Genomic DNA, 17,280 nt, shown 5'->3' on the forward strand with positions numbered 1-17,280 from the left:
TCACTATCCACCACCCTGAAGGAAACATGCTACTACAACAGCCAATCTCCTTTCACCTCAGAGCTTCATCCAGGAGACACTCATATCACATCATCATTGTGTTCCTCAGCATATTCATCATCTTCATCATTATCTTTTTCTTCATCATGATGTTCAGAGTTCTGATTCACCTGGCAGCTCTACCACTCTGGGTGACAGGTATTAAATCACTTACGATGAGAAGTCTAACGATACTACGAATGTCATCAAACTGAATAAAATATCCGTTCTCTACCTCTCTCCTCTCTCTCTCTCCTTCTCTCCCCTCTTCTCTCTCTCCCTCTCCTCTCTCCTCTCCTTTCTCTCTCTGTCCACAGGGCAGTTGTTTAGTAGCATGGTTCATCAGAGGCCTGTGGCACTAACAGAAGGTCCTGGAGGAGACGTTCAACTCACCTGCAGCCATACGATCCCTAACTACTACGTGATACTATGGTACAAACAGTCAGCAGGAGACACTGCTATGAAACTCATTGGTTATGCAAATTACAAGTTAATAACCATGGAGAAATCATTTGAAAAGCACTTCAATGTGAGTGGAGATGGTGGGAAAGAGGCTTATCTTCATCTAGTGAGTCTGAGAGGAACTGAACACAGTGCAGTTTATTACTGTGCAGCCAGCCAACACAGTGATGTAGACTTCCTCCTGTTCTCTACTAAAACCCTGTCTGATGGTAATATTAGACCACGGCTCAGAACACCTGCATCTGAGGTTTGACTTGGACTCAGGGCCAATGAATAAACACAGATGGATGATGGCATAAGGTGATATCTGTCCTGGTACAGTATACCAGTATTTACAGTTTAGAGTCACCACTCATTAACATACATTATGCAATGTTACAATGTCAAATTCCATGACTCCATTTCTATCTATATAAAAAGACAAATCCTTTAATGATGTAGATACCGGTATGTTCCACAATACACCTTTAAGTTGAACAGGAGACCTGTAGGTGAACAAGGGATCTGCTTGAATATCAACACAAGTTCTGACGTCAAAGTGATGTCATTTCCTTCCCCTCCGGCAGCTCAGTTCAGCTCCCCTTCTCTATTGACTTGTTCTCCTCTCCCCCCTATGGGCTCTGGTCTAAAATAGTGAACTATATAGGGAATAGGGTGCCATTTGGGATACTGTTATACATTTGACACTCCCACTAGATGACATGACATCTCTGACTATCTGAAAACCCTTTCTCCTTGTCCATGTGACTCTTCTCTCCAGAACCATCAACATGATCAAGCTTCTCATACATGTAGCAACTCTACCACTATGGGTGACAGGTACTAAATCCCTCATGAAAGATAGATTTACTACTGAAATATATTGCTGTCAATATGCTGAGTAATACTGTATCTTTCATATGGTCTGTTTTCATCCACAGGGCTGTCACAAACAGACAAAGTTCACCAGACTCCTACTGCAATACTAAAAGGACCTGAAGACAAAGTTAATCTCACCTGCAGCCACACTGATTCAAATTACTACACGGTACTGTGGTACCAACAGTCAGCCCAAAACACTGGTCTGAAACTCATTGGGTATGTGAGATACACCAGTCCAACGGTGGAAGATTCCTTTAAAGGGCGTTTTGATGTCAGTGGAGATGCTGCAGCTAATAAAATGGTGTATCTACATTTTCCCAAAGTGACAGAAGCTGAAGACAGTGCAGTGTATTTCTGTGCTGCTAGTGAAGCACAGTGTTTCACTATACCCTCTCTCCTCTACAAAACCCTCTCTGATCCTCTCATATAATACTGACTATGTCTCTATACACCTGCACCTGTCTTCAACCACTTCAACAACACTTTGCTATGAACCATTAGATATCAGACAGATGGTAATGATGCTGTTATAAGTGGCTAGTTTAGATAGTTTAGCTGCAGCACTTCCTCACTTCTCCACCAAGGAGGCAGTGGTTCTCCACACTGAGCTGTAAAAGGGGCTGCATAGGGTCCCTGGTCAGACGCAGGGTACTAAATAGGGAATAGGGTTCGACTTGGGATGCAGAGAGAGAATTGATAACTATCCTGATGGAGCTGTCATTTTGATCATTCATGAGCTTGTTTAATCTGTCATAAACAGATATATAAAAGTTATAAAATCCCACAGCAAACAAGCACAAAAACAGACCAATTTACAAATGTACTTTATTATATTCAAAGTTTAGAAAAAAGTGACAAAATCATAAAAAAAACAGTTGTTTCAATGATTTTAAGGTTACTAACCTCCTAGTCAGAATGTATAAACAGACTAAGATTTAGGACTGTTGAGAATGTGAGCCTATGGTTGTGTGGGGGAAAATGGTTGAGTGTGTATTGTGGGACGCTTGTGGAAGGCTAGCCAAAACGTTTGACAAAGGGTAAACAATTTAAAAGCAATGCTACGAAATACTAATTGAGTGTATGTAAACTTCTGACCTACTGGGAATGTGATGAAAGAAACAAAAGCTGAAATAATTAATTATCTCTACTATTATTCTGACATTTCACATTCTTAAAATAAAGTGGTGATCATAACTGACCTAAGACAGGGAATTTTTACTAGGATTAAATGTCAGGAATTGTGAAAAACTGAGTTTAAATGTATTTGGCTAATGTGTATGTAAACTACTGACTTCAACAGTAAATGCCTGGATTATTTTAATTTCGGTGAATCTCTTGGGTTACAGCAACCCCAAGTGTAAAATAGGAAATAATGGTTAACTTTCAGAAAGTATTGAGTTTTTAAGAGGAGTACAACAAGGCTGTCCATTGTCTCCATATCGATTTATTATGGCCATTGAAACGCTAGCTATTTAAATTAGATCCAACAAGAACATAAAGGGGTTAGAAAACAAAAGTGGCAGTGTATTATGTATTGGATTGTTAAAAGACAGTTTTTACACTACCTTGTAGTTTACCAATACCTTAGCCAAATACATTTAAACTCTGTTTTTCACAATTTATTAAACTTCCGACTTCAACTGTAAATTATTTTGCAGTTTAATAATTTAATCTTTTCAGTCCCATAATTCTGTCATAGATTTTCAATTAGATTTAAGTCAACACTGTAAGCCCATCTGGAACATTCACTGTCTTCTTGATAGTCAACTGCAGTGTAGATTTGGCCTTATGTTTTAGGTTATTGTCCTGCTGAACGGTGAATTGATATCCCAGTGTCTGGTAGAAAGCAGACTGAACCAGGTTTTCCTCTAGGCTTTTGTCTGTTCTTATTTTTTAACTCCCCAATCCTTAACGATTACAAACATACCCATAACATGATGCAGCCATCACTACTGTCACGCCTTGGTCATTGTATTTTGTGTTTTTGTTATATGTTTGGGTAGGCCAGGGTGTGACATGGGTTTATATGTTGTTTTTCGTATTGGGGTTTGTAGTATTTGGGATCGCGGCTAATTAGGGGTGTTGTATAGGCTTGGCTGCCTGAGGCGATTCTCAATTGGAGTCAGGTGCTTAACGTTGTCTCTGATTGGGAACCGTATTTAGGTAGCCTGAGTTCGCTTTGTATTTTGTGGGTGTTTGTACCTGTCTCTGTGTAGTAGTCACCAGATAGGCTGTAATTAGTTTCACGTTTCGTTTGTTGTTTTCGTATTTCAGTTATTTCATGTACCGTTTTCATTCATTAAAGTCATGAGTAACCTACACGCTGCATTTCGGTCTGACTCTCTTCATTCAACAGAAGAACGGCGTTACAACTACACTTGAAAACATGCCGAGTGGTACTCAGTAATGTGTTATATAGGATTTGCCCAAAACATAACATTTTGTAATCAGGACAAAAAGGTCATTGCTTTGCCACGTTGTTTGCAGTATTATTTTAATGCATTGTTGCATTGTCTCGCCTTGGTCTTAGTATTTTGTGTCTTCTTTATTATTTGTTCAGGCCAGGGTGTGACATGGGTTTATGTTGTTGTCTTATTGGGGTTTTTGTAGGCATTGGGATTGTGGTTGATTAGGGGTGTGTCTAGTATAGGCTTGGCTGCCTGAGGCGGTTCTCAATCAGAGTCAGGTGATTTCTCGTTGTCTCTGATTGGAAACCATATTTAGGTAGCCGGGGTTTCACTGTGTATTTCGTGGGTGATTGTTCCTGTCTCTGTGTAGTTGTTCACCAGACACGCTGTATTAGGTTTTTACATTCCGTTTGTTGTTTTTGTATTTGTATAGTTATTTCATGTATCGCGATCATTCATTAAAGACATGAGTAACCACCACGCTGCATTTCGGTCCGACTCTCTTTTGACAAACGAACGCCGTTACAGAATCACCCACCCCACACGGACCGAGTGGCGTGGTTACAGGCAGCGACAGCAGGAGCAGCGAAGGGAGGACGTTATGGACAGCAGAAGTATGGAGTATACGACGTGGGATGAAATAGACAGGTGGGTGGTCGACCCAGAGAGAGTGCCGGAGCCCGCCTGGGATTCGCTGGAGCAGTGCGAAGAGGGCTATAGGAGAATGGAGTCGAAGAGAAAGACACGGCGGCGCAGAAAGAAACCCGAAAGTCAGCCCCAAAAATGTATTGGGGAGGGCTCAGGGAGAGAGTGGCAGAGGCAGGAGTCAGACCTGTTAATCGTGAGGAGCAGCAATCAATGGACTTCTGGACTTGGGAGGAGATATTAGATGGGTGGGTGAATATTTCCTTTAACCATCAATCAACTAACTCCAGATATCAGTGCATCAGATCTCCCTCTCTGCTCTACTAAACCCTGCTTCCTGTCCCACATAGACTCCTCCTGCAGGGTTCATCTCAGGTCTCTGATGGTTTAGATGTTCTCATAAGGAGGCAGCATCCCTCTATAAGATCACTGAGATGAGTTGATGAGAAGCCACCTCTAATTCATGTGGAGTGGTTTGTCTTTCTCATTCTTTCTGTCTCCTTAACAGTGAGTCAACATGATCAGAATTCTTATCTCCATCACCATGGGTTACACAGCCTGGGCTGCAGGTATTCAGATCACTGTATTAATCAACTACTAATATCCTTGTTTCATTGTTTTGATGTTTCACCTCTGTCTCTCTCTCTCTCTCTCTCTCTCTCTCTCTCTCTCTCTCTCTCTCTCTCTCTCTCTCTCTCTCTCTCTCTCTCTCTCTGTCTCTGTCTCTGTCTCTCTCTCTACAGTTTCTTATCTCAGTAACCAGGTACACCAGAGTCCTGCATCCCTGTACAAGAAACAGGGAAAGTCGGCTAAGATGGAGTGTTCACATAGTATATCAGGCTATAATCGTATCCTCTGGTACAAGCTGTCCAACTACAGAGAATTAGTGTATTTAGGATACCTGTTTGGGAAAGATGGATATCCTGAGGCTGGATTTGATATAGAAGGAGATGCTAATGCAGGTGGTACCAGCACCTTAACCATCAAACAACTAACTCCAAATAGCAGTGCTGTGTATTACTGTGCTGCTAGTTTACACAGTGCATCAGATCTCCCTCTCTGCTCTACAAAAACCTCCTCCCTGGTGTACTGTAGACTAATCACACCTGTATTAACGTCACACTGTATCTGACTCTGATTCAATGCCAAAACACTCACCAGCTGGTCTAATAGAAAGGGGAGGTTCCCTCTGATATACAGGAGACCATGATACAGTATGGTATGATATCATGTCTTTCCTGTAGGTGGAGTTACAGCTCAACTAATCCATGTGGACTCACCAGACACAATACCACAGTAAACTATGGTGTGTAGTAAGGAGTCTGAGAGTTGAAGATCCATGTCCTTTTGAATGTTCATCATGAATGTGGAACACCATACTGTGGTATCAGCAGGTAGAACACACTCTCCCCAGCTACAACACCATACTGTGGTATCAGCAGGTGGAACACACTCTCCCCAGCTACAACACCATACTGTGGTATCAGCAGGTGGAACACACTCTCCCCAGCTACAACACCATACTGTGGTATCAGCAGGTGAAGCTGCTCTGATATATCTCCCATATATCTCCCATGATGGGGTAAACCTATAGACTGATAGCAGATGTTTTAGACCGCTGCCCCACTAGGGAGGCTCACTCCAAAACGTTCTTAATGTTTATCAATTGCCTTGCTCAAACGTATCAAAATACTAAAATACTACACAGGACTCTTAAAGAATTTAATTGAAATGTTGATTGTATTTTTTGATCACAGAGACAATGAGAAAATATGGGGAAAAAATAATGAAATGCACGAGCCCCAAGTAATACATTTGGGCCAGATTACTCTCACCGGAATCAGCCCGAGATCAATCCCCACATCCTAGCCATACGTAATATGTGACATTATATACTTTCGGGAAAATAGACTTTTCCAAGGCATTCAACGCCATTGACCATTCCCTACTCATTCAAAAACTGTCTGAAATGGGCCTGGACAATAAGTCTTGCAAATGGTTTAAGAGCTATCTGACAGACAGGACATAATGTGTGCGTTCTGATGGTGTTGAGTCTAGTTTCCTGGATATTAGGTGTACCACAGGGCTCAGCCTTGGGACCATTTCTCTTTACTGTTCATATTAATAATATTGGTCTTTGTATTAAATCCCTTCATATTAATCTGTATGCAGATGATATGGTTATGTATGCCATAGAACTGACCGTTAAAGCTACAGTGCCTTCAGAAAGTATTCATACCCCTTGACTTCTTCCACATTACCCCTTAATGACAATGTGAAAACATGTTTTTAGAAATGTTTGCAAATGCATTGAAAATGACATACAGAAATATCACATTTACATAAGTATCAACACCCCTGAGTCGCACACTCCATATATAATCTCCCAGTCATTTATTGGGGATTTACAAACTACTGCTGAAAGATACGTTCCAGTGTAGATCTGGCCTTGTGTTTTAGGTTACTGTACTGCTGAAAGGTACGTTTCAGTGTAGATCTGGCCTTGTGTTTTAGGTTACTGTACTGCTGAAAGGTACGTTCCAGTGTAGATCTGGCCTTGTGTTTTAGGTTACTGTACTGCTGAAAGATACGTTTCAGTGTAGATTTGGTCTTGTGTTTTAGGTTACTGTACTGCTGAAAGATACGTTCCAGTGTAGATCTGGCCTTGTGTTTTAGGTTACTGTACTGCTGAAAGGTACGTTTCAGCTCCCAGTGTCTGGTGAAAAGAAGACTGAACCAGATTTTCCTCTAAGATTTTGCGAGTGTTATGCAGGTGAGTGAGGACCCAAAAGCGATATAACGAGTCTTTTAAAGTCAAACAGGAAAACATAAATCCTCAATCATTACAGGGGAAGTCCAAACAGGGAAAACACAAATCCTCTAGTTTAACAGGAGAGTCCCCCTTCTAGTTGTTGAGGAGAGTTGCAGGACTAGCAGCAACAGACTGCAGGTCCCTTCGGGTAGGCGCGGGCCGTAGCGGATAGAGACACCTGCTCACACGTAGTATCTGATGACGAGACAGAATACAACTGGACGGAACAAAAGCAAAGCTAACAGCAAACAAGAATCCGACAAGGACAGAAGCAGAAACAGAGAGAGAAATAGAGACTTAATCAGAGGGCAAAATAGGGGACAGGTGTGAAAGAGTAAACGAGGTCGTTAGGAGAATGAGGAACAGCTGGGAGCAGGAACGGAACGATAGAGAGAGAGAGGAATAGAGAGAGAGAAAGAAACCTAATAAGACCAGCAGGGGGAAACGAAGAGAAGAGAAAGCACAGGGACAAGACATGACAATATTTACATTTACATTACATTTAAGTCATTTAGCAGACGCTCTTATCCAGAGCGACTTACAAATTGGTGCATTCACCTTATGACATCCAGTGGGACAGTCACTTAACAATAGTGCATCTAAAACTTAGGGGGGGTGGGGTGAGAGGGATTACTTAACCTATCCTAGGTATTCCTTAAAGAGGTGGGGTTTCAGGTGTCTCCGGAAGGTGGTGATTGACTCCGCTGTCCTGGCGTCGTGAGGGAGTTTGTTCCACCATTGGGGGGCCAGGGCAGCGAACAGTTTTGACATGACAGTACCCCCCCACTCACCGAGTGCCTCCTGGCGCACTCGAGGAGGAAACCTGGCGGCAACGGAGGAAATCATCGATCAGCGAACGGTCCAGCACGTCCCGAGATGGAACCCAACTCCTCTCCTCAGGACCGTAACGGGAAACGATGAAGAGGGAATCTAGTGCAATTACTATTATAAAAATGAGACACGGGTAGAGAACTGTAAGAGTTTGAGCAATCAGGACCAAACAGGCCAGGAGAGTAACAACTAGGGACAGACCGAGACACAGCAAGGCTAAGACCAGGAACAGGAGAGAGGCGGTGGCTGTGGACAGACTGAGACACAGCAAGTGCAGGAGCAGGACCAGGAGAGATGCGGTGGCTGGGGACAGACTGAGACACAGCAAGGGCAGGAAAGATGCGGTGGCAGGGGACAGACTGAGACACAGCAAGGGCAGGAGAGATGCGGTGGCTGGGGACAGATTTAGACACAGCAAGGCCAGGAGCAGAAGCAGGAAGAGAGTTACCAGACTCAGTCTGCGCGCAGTCCGAACAAGCAGCCACGAAACGACGCGTATCACGCTCCTGAGTGTGCCACCAAAAACGCTGGCGAAAAGAAGCAAGCGTACCCCGAACGCCGAGGTGGCCAGCTGACTTGGCAGAGTGAGCCCACTGAAGAACGGCCAGACGAGTAGGAACGGGAACGAAAAGAAGGTTCCTAGGACAAGCGCGCGGAGAAGGAGTGTGAGTGAGTGCTTGCTTAACCTGCCTCTCAATTCCCCAGACAGTCAACCCGACAACACGCCCCTCACGGAATCTCCCCTCGGGGTCGGTGGAGGCTACTGAAGAACTGAAGAGACGGGATAAAGCATCAGGCTTGGTGTTCCTTGTGCCCGGACGATAAGAAATAACGAACTCGAAATGAGTGAAATACAGCGCCCAACGAGCCTGACGCGCATTAAGTCGTTTGGCAGAACGGATGTACTCAAGGTTCTTATGGTCAGTCCAAACGACAAAAGGAACGGTCGCCCCCCTCCAACCACTGCCGCCATTCGCCTAGGGTTAAGCGGATGGCGAGCAGTTCGCGGTTAGCCACATCATAGTTACGTTCCGACGGCGACAGGCGATGAGAAAAATACGCGCAAGGGTGGACCTTATCGTCAGAATGGGAGCGCTGGGACAGAATGGCTCCCACGCCCACCTCTGACGCGTCTACCTCGACAATGAACTGTTTAGTGACGTCAGGTGTAACAAGGATAGGAGCAGATGTTAAACGCTTCTTGAGGAGATCAAAAGCTCCCTGGGAGGAAACGGACCACTTAAAGCACGTCTTGACAGAAGTAAGGGCTGTGAGAGGAGCTGCCACTCGACCGAAGTTACGAATGAAACGCCGATAGAAATTCGCAAAACCGAGAAAGCGCTGCAGTTCGACACGTGACTTAGGAACGGGCCAATCGCTGACAGCATGGACCCTAGCGGGATCCATCTGAATGCCTTCAGCGGAAATAACAGAACCGAGAAAAGTGATGGACGGAGACATGAAAAGCGCACTTCTCAGCCTTCACGTAAAGACAATTCTCTAAAAGGCGCTGGAGGACACGTCGAACGTGCTGAACATGAATCTGGAGTGACGGTGAAAAAATCAGGATCTCGTCAAGGTAAACAAAAACAAAGATGTTCAGCATGTCACTCAGTACATCATTAACTAATGCCTGAAAGACAGCTGGAGCATTAGCGAGACCGAACGGCAGAACCCGGTATTCAAAATGCCCTAACGGAGTGTTAAACGCCGTTTTCCACTCGTCCCCCTCCCTGATGCGCTACGAAGGTCCAACTTAGTAAAGAACCTGGCTCCCTGCAGAATCTCGAAGGCTGACGACATAAGGGGAAGCGGATAACGATTCTTAACCGTTATGTCATTCAACCCTCGATAATCCACGCAGGGGCGCAGGGTACCGTCCTTTTTCTTAACAAAAAAAAACCCCGCTCCGGCGGGAGAGGAAGAAGGTACTACGGTACCGGCGTCGAGAGCAACAGACAGATAATCTTCGAGAGCCTTACGTTCGGGAGCCGACAGAGAGTATAGTCTACCCCGGGGGGGAGTGGTCCCCGGAAGGAGATCAATACTACAGTCATACGACCGGTGAGGAGGAAGGGAGGTGGCCCTGGACCGACTGAAGACCGTGCGTAGATCATGATATTCCTCCGGCACCCCTGTCAAATCACCAGGCTCCTCCTGTGAAGAGGGGGCAGAAGAAACAGGAGGGATAGCAGACATTAAACATTTCACATGACAAGAAACGTTCCAGGATAGGATAGAATTACTAGACCAATTAATAGAAGGATTATGACACACTAGCCAGGGATGGCCCAAAACAACAGGTGTAAAAGGTGAACAGAAAATCAAAAAATAAATGGTTTCACTATGATTACCAGAGACAGTGAGGGTTAAAGGTAGCGTTTCACGCTGAATCCTGGGGAGAGGACTACCATCCAAGGCGAACATAGCCGTGGGCTCCCCTAACTGCCTGAGAGGAATGTCATGTTCCCGAGCCCAGGCTTCGTCCATAAAACAGCCCTCCGCCCCAGAGTCTATTAATGCACTGCAGGAAGCTGCCGAACCGGTCCAGCGTAGATGGACCAACAAGGTAGTACAGGAACTTGACGGAGAGACCAGAGTAGTAGCGCTCGCCAGTAGCCCTCCGCTTACTGATGAGCTCTGGCCTTTTACTGGACATGAAATGACAAAATGACCAGCGGAACCGCAATAGAGACAGAGGCGGTTGGTGATTCTCCGTTCCCTCTCCTTAGTCGAGATGCGAATACCCTACAGCTGCATGGGCTCAACACCTGAGCCAGTGGGGGGAGATGGTAGAGATGCGGAGAGGGGGGACACTGTTAACGCGAGCTCTCTTCCATGAGCTCGGTGACGAAGATCTACCCGTCGTTCTATGCGAATGGTGAGTTCAATCAAAGAATCCATGCTGGAAGGAACCTCCCGGGAGAGAATCTCATCCTTAACCTCAGCGTGGAGACCCTCCAGAAAACGAGCGAGCAACGGCGGCTCGTTCCAGTCACTGGAGGCAGCAAGAGTGCGAAACTCTATAGAGTAATCCGTTATGGATCGATTACCTTGACATAGGGAAGACAGGGCCCAGGAAGCTTCTTTACCAAAAACTGAACGATCAAAAACCCGTATCATCTCCTCCTTAAAGTTCTGATACTGGTTAGTACACTCAGCCCTTGCCTCCCAGATAGCCGTGCCCCACTCACGAGCCCGTCCAGTAAGGAGAAATATGACGTAGGCGATACGAGCAGTACCCCTGGAGTACGTGTTGGGCTGGAGAGAGAACACAATATCACACTGGATAAGGAACGAGCGACATTCAGTGGGATCCCCAGAGTAACACGGTGGGTTATTAATTCTGGGCTCCGGAGACCCGGAAGCCCAGGAGGTAACCAGTGGATCGAGGCGGAGATTGTGAATATCCTCCGAGAGGCCGGAGACTTGGGCGGCCAGGGTCTCAACGGCATGTCGAGCAGCAGACAATTCCTGTTCGTGTCTGCCTAGCATCGCTCCCTGGAACTCGACGGCTGAGTGGAGAGAATCCGAAATCGCTGGTTCCATTCTTGGTCGGATTCTTCTGTTATGCAGGTGAGTGAGGACCCAAAAGCGATATAACGGAAACAGAGTCTTTTAATGTCCAAACAGGGAAAACACAAATCCTCTAGTTTAACAGGAGAGTCCCCCTTCTAGTTGTTGAGGAGAGTTGCAGGACTAGCGGCAACAGACTGCAGGTCCCTTCGGGTAGGCACGGGCCGTAGAGGATAGAGACACCTGTTCACACGTAGTATCTGATGACGAGACAGAATACAACTGGACGGAACAAAAGCAAAGCTAACAGCAAACAAGAATCCGACAAGGACAGAAGCAGAAACAGAGAGAGAAATAGAGACTTAATCAGAGGGCAAAATAGGGGACAGGTGTGAAAGAGTAAACGAGGTCGTTAGGAGAATGAGGAACAGCTGGGAGCAGGAACGGAACGATAGAGAGAGAGAGGAATAGAGAGAGAGAAAGAAACCTAATAAGACCAGCAGGGGGAAACGAAGAGAAGAGAAAGCACAGGGACAAGACATGACAATATAATACATGACAGCGAGTGCTTAGCTCCACACCGTTTATTTTTATCCTGAAAAACTCCCCAGTCCTTAATGATTACAATCATACCCATAACATGATGCAGCCACCACTATGCTTGAAAATATGGAGAGTTGTACTCAGTAATGTGGATTATTGGATTTGCCCCAAACATGACACGGTTTTTGCTATCGTGCTCGACTGTGACTAGAATGATGTTGTATACGACAGCCAACTTTCCGGGACATAAACATGTCTTATATTGGCAGAAAGCTTAAATTATTGTTAATCTAACCACAGTGTCCAATTAACAGCAGCTATTAGAGTGAAAAAATACCATGCTATTGTTTGAGGAGAGTCCACAACAACAAAACACTTTCATCACGGGAATTGGTTTGATACATTCACCTCTGGACGTAAATAATGTACTTACATTCAGTGATCTAGCTCTGATGTGTCATCCTGAGGGTCCCAGAGATAAAATATAGAATAGTTTTGTTTGATAAAATCCAGTTTTATGTTCGACAGTTTCACCCCACTGCTGTCTCTGGCTCCACTCCCACCCCATCCGGCCATCTAGATCTGTGAATGTGTATAAGCTAATGATCCCATCATGTACGACATTTCTGGGGAAAAAATGTAAACTTACAGTTGTTATTACCATATAATTGTTCTATGATCTCTATAGTTATGTACTTGAAAATGTATCAATGGCACATTGAAATGGCACATTCGGTCAAACTCCTGACATACTTGATACAAAATATTGTGCAGTAATGTAATTCTTCACTGGATCAGTCTGAAACTTTGCACACACACAACTGCCATCTGGTGGCCAAAATCCAAATAACAGCTAGACTCCAATCTGAAACTATGGCATTTCAAAGATTATTCATTTTTGAGGGGAAAAAATGTGAAGTTATTATACAGACCAAAACGTATAAGATCTCCAAAGCCTGTGTCAACTTCAGACCTTATATCCCAAAACCCCATTATTTCCCCCCTTCATTTCTCCCATAGCAATGGTCAACAAACCAGAGGTAGAAAATGCTGACTCATTTCAGTGTTTTAGGACTACAAGCTGGTGAGCTCTATAGGATAGAATATAATATGTAAAGAGCTGATGGTCTCATCATGGACTGTAGGGGGACCTCTAACTTTAATAATGTGAATGTCTCTACAGTCTGAACCACTAATTAGCATGATGTATTCAGATCATCAGGTCCTCCCACTTCACTGACATGTTGAATATGGTGGAACCTGCCGTGGTCTACTGATTGTCATCTATTCATCTATGTGACACTCCTCTTGTTTTATATACATTGATACCAGACTCTTTCCAGCACTCTCACATATAACGTGATCAAACATGTTCACATTGCTCTTCTCTGTTACTGTCTCACTGCTCTGTGCTGCAGGTACAGTTTCATAATGTTTCATTTATTTAACCAGGAAAGTTAAGAACAAAATTCTTATTTACAATGAAGGACTTCTCTAGTCATAGATATTGATGTTTCCAAGTGTATGTTCACTTCACCTTAGTCTTGATGTATTCAGGTCTAACTGTACCTAACTCTATTGATTTCATTCTCACTGTGTCCTTACAGGTCTTGTTGAGGGGAGTGAAGTCACTCAGACACCCACCATACTCTGGGAACCCAAAGAAAGTGATGCTCTGATGAACTGCAGTCATACTAAGGGATCTGGCTACTTCCAGATGTACTGGTACAGACAGCTTCCAGGAGAGGGAATGAAGCAAGTCGTCTTCATTACTCCCAGTTCTCAACCTGACTATTCAGGGGAATTCAGTAAAGACAAATTCTCAGCCAGAAAGGCTGTAGCTGAGAGTGGATCTTTCACAGTGAAGAAGTTGGAGACAGGAGACAGTGGAATGTACTTCTGTGCTGTGAGTCAACACAGTGATACAGACAACAAGTACAGCTGCACAAAACCCCCAGTATTTCAATAGGATGTAATATAACATGTAAAGAGATGGTCTCATCACATACTGTAGGGGGACCTCTAACTCTAGTTCTTCTAATGTCTGATGGTCTCATCACATACTGTAGGGGGACCTCTAACTCTAGTTGTTCTAATGTCTGATGGTCTCATCACATACTGTAGGGGGACCTCTAACTATAGTTCTTCTAATGTCTGATGGTCTCATCACATACTGTAGGGGACCTCTAACTATAGTTCTTCTAATGTCTGATGGTCTCATCACATACTGTAGGGGGACCTCTAACTATAGTTCTTCTAATGTCTGATGGTCTCATCACATACTGTAGGGGACCTCTAACTATAGTTCTTCTAATGTCTGATGGTCTCATCACATACTGTAGGGGACCTCTAACTCTAGTTGTTCTAATGTCTGATGGTCTCATCACATACTGTAGGGGGACCTCTAACTATAGTTCTTCTAATGTCTGATGGTCTCATCACATACTGTAGGGGGACCTCTAACTCTAGTTGTTCTAATGTCTGATGGTCTCATCACATACTGTAGGGGACCTCTAACTCTAGTTCTTCTACTGTCTGATGGTCTCATCACATACTGTAGGGGGACCTCTAACTCTAGTTGTTCTAATGTCTGATGGTCTCATCACATACTGTAGGGGACCTCTAACTCTAGTTCTTCTACTGTCTGATGGTCTCATCACATACTGTAGGGGACCTCTAACTCTAGTTGTTCTAATGTCTGATGGTCTCATCACATACTGTAGGGGACCTCTAACTCTAGTTGTTCTAATGTCTGATGGTCTCATCACATACTGTAGGGGGACCTCTAACTCTAGTTGTTCTAATGTCTGATGGTCTCATCACATACTGTAGGGGACCTCTAACTCTAGTTGTTCTAATGTCTGATGGTCTCATCACATACTGTAGGGGACCTCTAACTCTAGTTGTTCTAATGTCTGATGGTCTCATCACATACTGTAGGGGACCTCTAACTCTAGTTGTTCTAATGTCTGATGGTCTCATCACATACTGTAGGGGACCTCTAACTCTAGTTGTTCTAATGTCTGATGGTCTCATCACATACTGTAGGGGACCTCTAACTCTAGTTGTTCTAATGTCTGATGGGTTCATCACATACTGTAGGGGACCTCTAACTCTAGTTGTTCTAATGTCTGATGGTCTCATCACATACTGTAGGGGACCTCTAACTCTAGTTGTTCTAATGTCTGATGGGTTCATTGTCATGATCATGTAATCAGTCATGTTCACAGTGAGGTCCTATGAGCAAGCTTTACAGTACAGGCTTCCTGACACTCCCTCTAACACTGTCACTATCCACCACCCTGAAGGAAACATGCTACTACAACAGCCAATCTCCTTTCACCTCAGAGCTTCATCCAGGAGACACTCATATCACATCATCATTGTGTTCCTCAGCATATTCATCATCTTCATCATTATCTTTTTCTTCATCATGATGTTCAGAGTTCTGATTCACCTGGCAGCTCTACCACTCTGGGTGACAGGTATTAAATCACTTACGATGAGAAGTCTAACGATACTACGAATGTCATCAAACTGAATAAAATATCCGTTCTCTACCTCTCTCCTCTCTCTCTCTCCTTCTCTCCCCTCTTCTCTCTCTCCCTCTCCTCTCTCTCTCTCCTCTCCTTTCTCTCTCTGTCCACAGGGCAGTTGTTTAGTAGCATGGTTCATCAGAGGCCTGTGGCACTAACAGAAGGTCCTGGAGGAGACGTTCAACTCACCTGCAGCCATACGATCCCTAACTACTACGTGATACTATGGTACAAACAGTCAGCAGGAGACACTGCTATGAAACTCATTGGTTATGCAAATTACAAGTTAATAACCATGGAGAAATCATTTGAAAAGCACTTCAATGTGAGTGGAGATGGTGGGAAAGAGGCTTATCTTCATCTAGTGAGTCTGAGAGGACCTGAACACAGTGCAGTTTATTACTGTGCAGCCAGCCAACACAGTGATGTAGACTTCCTCCTGTTCTCTACTAAAACCCTGTCTGATGGTAATATTAGACCACGGCTCAGAACACCTGCATCTGAGGTTTGACTTGGACTCAGGGCCAATGAATAAACACAGATGGATGATGGCATAAGGTGATATCTGTCCTGGTACAGTATACCAGTATTTACAGTTTAGAGTCACCACTCATTAACATACATTATGCAATGTTACAATGTCAAATTCCATGACTCCATTTCTATCTATATAAAAAGACAAATCCTTTAATGATGTAGATACCGGTATGTTCCACAATACACCTTTAAGTTGAACAGGAGACCTGTAGGTGAACAAGGGATCTGCTTGAATATCAACACAAGTTCTGACGTCAAAGTGATGTCATTTCCTTCCCCTCCGGCAGCTCAGTTCAGCTCCCCTTCTCTATTGACTTGTTCTCCTCTCCCCCTATGGGCTCTGGTCTAAAATAGTGAACTATATAGGGAATAGGGTGCCATTTGGGATGCTGTTATACATTTGACACTCCCACTAGATGACATGACATCTCTGACTATCTGAAAACCCTTTCTCCTTGTCCATGTGACTCTTCTCTCCAGAACCATCAACATGATCAAGCTTCTCATACATGTAGCAACTCTACCACTATGGGTGACAGGTACTAAATCCCTCATGAAAGATAGATTTACTACTGAAATATATTGCTGTCAATATGCTGAGTAATACTGTATCTTTCATATGGTCTGTTTTCATCCACAGGGCTGTCACAAACAGACAAAGTTCACCAGACTCCTACTGCAATACTAAAAGGACCTGAAGACAAAGTTAATCTCACCTGCAGCCACACTGATTCAAATTACTACACGGTACTGTGGTACCAACAGTCAGCCCAAAACACTGGTCTGAAACTCATTGGGTATGTGAGATACACCAGTCCAACGGTGGAAGATTCCTTTAAAGGGCGTTTTGATGTCAGTGGAGATGCTGCAGCTAATAAAATGGTGTATCTACATTTTCCCAAAGTGACAGAAGCTGAAGACAGTGCAGTGTATTTCTGTGCTGCTAGTGAAGCACAGTGTTTCACTATACCCTCTCTCCTCTACAAAAACCCTCTCTGATCCTCTCATATAATACTGACTATGTCTCTATACACCTGCACCTGTCTTCAACCACTTCAACAACACTTTGCTATGAACCATTAGATATCAG

General features: G+C 44.2%; 1 protein-coding gene across 1 annotated transcript; it reads left to right on the top strand.

Moving 5' to 3' along the window:
- The first annotated feature begins 1,187 nt into the window (after window positions 1-1,187).
- LOC124047005 lies at window positions 1,188-14,086 on the top strand. Its single transcript, XM_046367750.1, has 3 exons — window positions 1,188-1,320; window positions 1,422-1,727; window positions 13,725-14,086. The coding sequence occupies exons 1-3, from the start codon at window positions 1,272-1,274 to the stop codon at window positions 14,084-14,086; spliced, it is 717 nt and encodes a 238-aa protein (XP_046223706.1). The 5' UTR covers window positions 1,188-1,271.
- The last annotated feature ends 3,194 nt before the right edge of the window (window positions 14,087-17,280 follow it).

The sequence above is a fragment of the Oncorhynchus gorbuscha genome, linkage group LG10 (genome assembly GCF_021184085.1).
Source record: "Oncorhynchus gorbuscha isolate QuinsamMale2020 ecotype Even-year linkage group LG10, OgorEven_v1.0, whole genome shotgun sequence".
Lineage (NCBI taxonomy): Eukaryota > Metazoa > Chordata > Actinopteri > Salmoniformes > Salmonidae > Oncorhynchus > Oncorhynchus gorbuscha.